General features: G+C 42.6%; 1 protein-coding gene across 1 annotated transcript in view; it reads left to right on the forward strand.

The window, feature by feature from the left end:
• Nucleotides 1-7,500, forward strand: part of LOC138950062 (uncharacterized) — a 133,182-nt gene that overhangs the window by 64,052 nt on the left and 61,630 nt on the right. The window contains exon 16 of the mRNA XM_070321842.1: nt 6,819-7,475. Within this exon, the coding sequence (XP_070177943.1) occupies nt 6,819-7,475 (657 nt within the window). The remainder of the gene's footprint in view (nt 1-6,818; nt 7,476-7,500) is intronic.

Genomic DNA, 7,500 nt, shown 5'->3' on the forward strand with positions numbered 1-7,500 from the left:
CACTCACAGACAGGGGCATTCAGACTGTACTACTACCTTTCCCTCACAGACAGAGGCATTCAGACTGTACAACTACCTTTCCCTCACAGATAGAGGCATTCAGACTGTACTACAACCTTTTCCTTACAGTCAGAGGCATTCAGACTGTACTACAACCTTTCCCTCACAGACAGAAGCATTGAGACTGTACTACTACCTTTCCCTCACAGACAGAGGCATTCAGACTGTACTACTAACTTTCCCTGACAGACAAAGGGAATTAAGACGGTACTACTACCTTTCCTTGACAGACAGAGGCATTGAGACTGTACTACAACCTTTCCCTTACAGACAGAGGCATTGAGACTGTACTACAACCTTTCCCTTACAGACAGAGGCATTGAGACTGTACTACAACATTTCCCTCACAGACAGAGGCATCATTCAGACTGTACTACTACCTTTTCCTTACAGACAGAGGCATTGAGACTGTACTACAACATTTCCCTCACAGACAGAGGCATCAATCAGACTGTACTACTACCTTTCTCTTACAGACAGATGCATTCAGACTGTACTCCAACATTTCCCTCACAGACAGAGGCAATCAGACTGTACTACTACCTTTCCCTAACAGACACAGGCATTCAGACTGTACTATTACCTTTCCCTTACAAACAGAGGCATTCAGACTGTACTACTACCTTTCCCTCACAGACAGAGGCCTTGAGACTGTACTACTACCTTTACCTCACAGACTGAGGCATTCAGACTGTACTACTACCTTTCCCTCACAGACAGAGGCATTTAGACTGTACTACTACTTTTCCCTCACAGGCAGAGGCATTCAGACTATTACAACCTTTCCCTCACAGACAGAGGCATCCAGACTGTATTACAACCTTTTTCTCACTGACAGAGGCATTCAGACTGTACTGCTACCTTTCCCTGACAGAGGCATTCAGACTGTACTACTACCTTTCCCACACAGACAGAGGCATTCAGACTGTATTACAACCTTTCCCTTACAGACTGAGGCATTCAGACTGTACTACTACCTTTCCCTGACAAAGGCATTCAGACTGTACTACAACCTTTCCCTCACAGACAGAGGCATTAAGACTGTACTACTAGCTTTCCCTCACAGACAGAGGCATTCAGACTGTACTACCTTTCCCTCACAGACAGAGGCATTCAGATTGTACTACTACCTTTCCCCCACAGACAGATGCATTCCGACTGTACTACTACTACCTTTCCCCTACAGACAGAGGCATTCAGACTGTACTACAACCTTTCACTCACAGACAGTGGCATTCAGACTGTACTACTACCTTTCCCTCACAGACAGAGGCATTCAGACTGTACTACTACCTTTCACTTACAGACAGAGGCATTCAGACTGTACTACTACCTTCCCCTTTCAGACAGAGGCATGCAGGCTGTACTACTACCTTTCCCTCACAGACAGAGGCATTGAGACTGTACTACTACCTTTACCTCACAGACAGAGGCATTTAGACTGTATTGCAACCTTTCCCTCACAGACATAGGCATTCAGACTGTACTACTACCTTTCACTCACAGACAGAGGCATTCCGACTGTATTACAACCTTTCACTTACAGACAGAGGAATTCAGACTGTACTACTACCTTTCTCTTACAGACAGATGCATTCAGGCTGTATTACAACCTTTCCTTGACAGAGGCATTCAGACTGTACTACTACTTTTTTTCTGACAGACAGAGGCATTTAGACTGTATTACAACCTTTCCCTGACAGAGGCATTCAGACTGTACTACTACCTTTCCCTCACAGACAGAGGCATTCAGACTGACTACTATCTTTTCCTGACTACTATCTTTTCCTGACAGACAGAGGCATTCAGACTGTATTACAACCTTTCCCTGACAGAGGCATTCAGACTGTACTACAACCTTTACCTCACAGACAGAGGTATTCAGACTGTATTACTACCTTTCCCTCACAGAGGCATTAAGACTGTACTACAAACTTCCCCTTACAGACAGAGGCATTCAGACTGTACTAGTACCTTTTCCTTACAGACAGAGGCATTTACAGTGTACTACTACCTTTCCCTCGCAGACAGAGGCATTCAGACTGTACTACTACCTTTCCCTCACAGACTGAGGCATTCAGACTGTATTACAGGGTGACCCAAAAAAAAGAGTACCCAAACAAAACGTCATAAACGTCATAAATTGAACAAAAATAAGGCAATCTTCATAACATTTATTTACACAAACAAGTAGCCTCTGCATGATTTGAACAGAAAAGGCTCCAAATTTTAGCGTTTTAGTTAGTCTTTCAGGAAAGTTATGCTCATATGCGGCGAGTTCAAGTTGGTTTGGGTACTCTTTTTTTGGGGTCACCCTGTACAACCTTTCCCTCACAGAGATTCCCCAACCCCCCAAAAGGTTTGTGTGTGTGTGTGTGTGTGTGTGTGTGTGTGTGTGTGTGTGTGTGTGTGTGTGTGTGTGTGTGTGTGTGTGAGTGTGTGTGTGTGTGTGTGTGTAAGGATATGCGTGTGTGCAAGCTATTTCTGAGCGTTCAATGGCACGGGCATTGTCAGTGTTAAGCTTACCCAAAGGCAAAGGGGAAGAACCCTATTATCCCTGACCGATTACCTTGAAGCTTGATTAGACTTTAGATCTGCAGCCAGAATACTGAGACTATACCTTGGAAAGTTAAAAAATAGTAAACACATGATGGACGCTCAAAATCAAATAAGTTGTCAGTTTCAGACCTTTTTAATTTGACATCCAACCTAAGCAATTTACTTGCGCGCACGCGAGTGTGTGTGTGTGTGTGTGTGTGTGTGTGTGTGTGTGTGTGTGTGTGTGTGTGTGTGTGTGTGTGTGTGTGTGTGTGTGTGTGTGTGTGTGTGTGTGTGTGTGTGTGTGTGTTTGCGTACGGGTGGGTGTCTGTGTGTGTGTTCGTGTCTCTCTGTGTGTTCAACAAGCAAAGATGCACTGCGTCAGTGTAAGCTTACCTTTTTTTTTTTCGCTGGCCGGTTCGCTTCGTGATCCAGCACAGGCTGTTTCATCCATTTTTTGACCATGTCCAACTGTTTTGCTTTACACTGCACAGGCCTGGGAATAATTCACCTTTCGTCGTAAATAGGACGAAGTCCTTTTCTAAATGTGTAAGAAAAATGCCCTTAAAAATGCTTAAAACGCAACATGTTCCCGTCAGTACTCCCAAATCTCTTTTACTCATTCCCAGGCCTGACTGCAGTAAGTTCATGGTTATATGAAAGTATCCAAGAGCTCAGCAAACGTGTATTTCATCCTGATGGAGTCAAATCAGTCCAAACGGCATTCAACACGCAGTTTCAAGGAGCGGCCATTACACCGTTTTAGACAGAATTGACACTACCAGTATGGGTTGATCAACGCAAGCACAATCGGACAAATTAACTCAGAGATATATTTCACGTACATGAAATGACTGCTTAAATCTAAAGAAAGTTATTCAGTAAAATGTTAGTTTATTTTAGTAATTCTACACTCCAACACAAAAATTAGAATTGGGATCCGAGTCAGCCAACCGTAGCCTGGAACTGTGACCTTGGACCGACTCAGAACCTAAATCGAAACTGTCTTTGTTTCTATAAAAACTTTCATTGTGTGTGCTGTATTTACTATCTTGAAACTAAAATGCATTCAAAAGCAAATCGAACAGTGGTTTGAATGTAGATTTAACACAAATTTAGGGATGCACTTGTTTGCACTTCATTTCTTCAGTAACGTGGCTTTAGCATAGGGTAATGAAAAAGAACACACCTTGCTGGCTCATCTAGTTTACACACCACAGACAACTACAGTGCTTTGTTGTGTTCCACGTTGTCTTTGTTGTACGCATGGAATATACAGGTTACAACACGAGTGATTTTTTATATGGCTTGTATTTCAGTCAAGACCCAGCGGGAATATCATCGGGATCCACTCGCCACAGGCTCGTGGATCCCGATGATATTCATCCGCTGGGTCTTGACTGAAATACAAGCCATATAAAAAAAAACACTCGTGTTGTAACCTATACATATGCGGATTTGCTGCATGACCAACAAGCACAACTTCAAAAGGACTAAAAGCAAGGAATAATTGCAGCAACATATCTGATTTGACGGCGATTGATCGCTTTGAGGAACCCCGTCACTGAGGTGGGTATGCTCTAGGTCCAAGTGAAGACGTGTTTCGTTGCAAGGCAACCACCGTACTCGTAAGTCAGTCAATGTGTCACGTCCTTGAAAAGGTAGCCAACAAATGTCAGTACTGTTCTTTTCATGACATCCAATTTAACGTTACATCCTTGTACATCCATTATGAATTTACGTGTCTTTTTCTGCATGTTTTTGTCAGCAACAACTACCAGAATGGTCCATGTTGCCTATTGCAGACGACGGTTTAGATCGCATATTCCTGGCGCATGTCTCCAATGAAATCACCGAACATTGAAAAACCCTCGGACATGTATCACGCAGAAGAAACGAGATAACTGCATGTTTGGCATTAGGTCGATATGACAGGTCTCATATGACGTCACGTAGCATGCCTGCTTACATATTCTTTTATTTATCTTTTGAAAGTCTGATGCTGATAGTGAGTTCGCGTATGATGACTCTGGTAGATTTCTGGATGATAAAAGAACAAGGAAGTCAACAACTAAATGTTTCAGACCCACAACTTCATTTCAACATTGCATACATTGGACGTTGAATAGGAAAAGGAGAGTTTGCTGACACTGTGCTAAACATTGCAAAGACCATTCTGCTAGAATGCACATACTTGAATTTTGCAAGGTTTGTTGCTGTTAAAGAACTGGATTTTCCACAGAATGCATTTCTTGTACGGTAAGAACATATTTTTGCAAATTGCATCGTCTATCGACCAGACACAGAACAAATCTGGCCAGGTATGCGTGTACTTCTTACACATCGAACAAACCGGAAACATGCGTCTTTGTTATTGCTAATATGCAAGGATAATCAACAACTTCCGTGGAAATATGGCCCGATGATCGGAATAGTGCTGGTTGAGCCTATCAATCCAATCACAACCCCCCACATGTCTATCAAAATAGCAATATGAATGTACATGTCTATTTCTGCAGACCTAGAAACACAACTAGACCATGCATTATGAATGTACATGTCTATTTATGTGACCCTCCACCACGAAATGAGTCGCATGTCAACTCGCGCGGTTCTGCGCTAGGATTGATATAAGTCCGGGGAGTGTCTGGTAACAGTGTGACGGTCACCTTCGTCACAGGCTTATAACTCAAACAGTTTCTGCTCTTTTCTAAAACGGTTTTCACCACTGGATTGAGCATAAAAAAACTCTTTTGGAAAATGTAAAAATATGAAAATCATGCAAAGGTGACATGCGACTCATGTACAAGTCTATTTCTGTAGACCTACAAACACAACTAGACCGTGCATTATGAATGTACATGTCTATTTCTGTAGACCTAGAAACACAACTAGACCGTGCATTATGAATGTACATGTCTATTTCTGTAGACATAGACACACCACTAGACCGTGCATTATGAATGTACATGTCTATTTCTGTAGATCTAGAAGCACAACTAGACCGTGCATTATGACTGTACATGTCTATTTCTGTATATCTAGAAACACAACTAGACCGTGCATTATGAATGTACATGTCTATTTCTGTAGATCTAGAAGCACAACTAGACCGTGCATTATGACTGTACATGTCTATTTCTGTAGATCTAGGAATACAACTAGACCGTGCATTATGACTGTACATTATTATTTTTGCAGACAAAACTGCACACATATATGTAGCTGTAGTAGATCTTTGTGATGCGGCCAGTTACATTAAAACCAAGTATATTGCCGGAAAAGTAATTCCTTTCCCTCCCGTATGAAATAAAGAGTTTCATTTTTTCATGATTTAATGTTTATGCAGTGTACCGGAGACCTAGGAAACCCCCCAAAAGCAGATTCGCAAAAGGAAACTTGCAGACACTAAAATACACACAAAATCAAATACGTAAGAGTGACTCCGTTTTTGATCTCAAATTAAAGAACAACTCATTTTCTACCCATGCAAATGTGTATGGTTAAGCTGTTGTGCCTAGCTGTGTTGTTTTGCTATTTTGAAGAAGACTGGTGTCAGCCTCGTCAGAAGCCGTAAAAGGCTTGTTTTGGCGTCTTTTTGTGTGGGCTATGTGGGTAAAAACCCTGTTCTTTTGTAATGGCTCATTGTATTGCTTTTACATTTCACAGGAGTATTCATAACACAATTACAAATACGCGTGTAAAATATCATGGCGTTTTGATGAGTTTGTTGGACGAACTGGTACTTTTCAGGAAAGTGTCATTAAACAGTAATAAGTTTTTACAGTATAGTTTCAAAAATTCAGCATTTTGCAAACTCCAAACAAAAACAAAAAAACCAATTGGGGATCAATTTTGGTACAAAGGCAAGAGCGCGCAACAGTGTGGTAGGGAAATGTGAACAGGAAACAACAATAACGAAAAACAGGTCTTTCAAAAGCAAAACCCAGTCCAGTGCAGCAGACTGAACTGGTACTTCACTCATAGCAATAATAAGTATGTCAGTTCACAAAGATCTACAACTAAATGTATGAGTGTAGTTTTGTATGAAAAGTAGTGTAGATACACAACTAGACTGTGCATGAATTATTAATGTACATGTCTATATCTGCAGACCTAGAAACAGACCTAGACCGTGCAGTATGAATGTACGTCTATTTTAGCAGAGCTAAAAACACAACTAGACCATTCATTATGAATGTACATGTCTATGTTTGCAGAATGAGTTTTTACACGCATGGTTCCCTGACCTGGACGCACAGAGCTACATCATTCCCAGGGTGCACTATGGCACGGTGCACGTCCTTGACGATTACGACGTTGGGGGTCACAAGGTGAAGGTGCTGAAGACAGATGAAGCGATAAAGAACCAAATGAACAAGCAGAACAGAGAGGTCGGCGTGGTCATGTCCATCGATGATATTCTGAAACGAGTCCACTACACGATGAACACCATCAAAGAGAAAATAGCGCCCAGTGAGGTGATGGTGATCATGACGGAAGCCAAGCACGGACTGTACTCCAGCCTCTATGCTGGTGCCGCTGACAGAAACAACAACAACACAGAGAGAGGTGGACCATCCAAAGTGACAAAGTGGGACATGAAGCGTGACCTTGCCGACCTGCTGGTCGTTCACCGTGACCACGGCCTGCTGCTGGGGGCCGTCATCAATAACACGGGGTCAGGAGGTGTCACAACACTGTGTGAGGACATGGGGAATGCTGTTGCCTACCTGGACAAAGCCGAGGCCGTTGTGAATGACGTCATCCTGCCGGGAATGGCCGGGGGTCCAGCAGTGGCCGTCAACAAGACCATCCTCCTGCCAAACCTGGAGAGAGCCAACCTTCAAACAACCATTGTCAGCCTGCAGCCTAAGGTAGGTCATGTGTGACTCTAATAGG

Source organism: Littorina saxatilis, linkage group LG16 (genome assembly GCF_037325665.1).
Source record: "Littorina saxatilis isolate snail1 linkage group LG16, US_GU_Lsax_2.0, whole genome shotgun sequence".
NCBI classification, from domain to species: Eukaryota; Metazoa; Mollusca; class Gastropoda; order Littorinimorpha; family Littorinidae; genus Littorina; species Littorina saxatilis.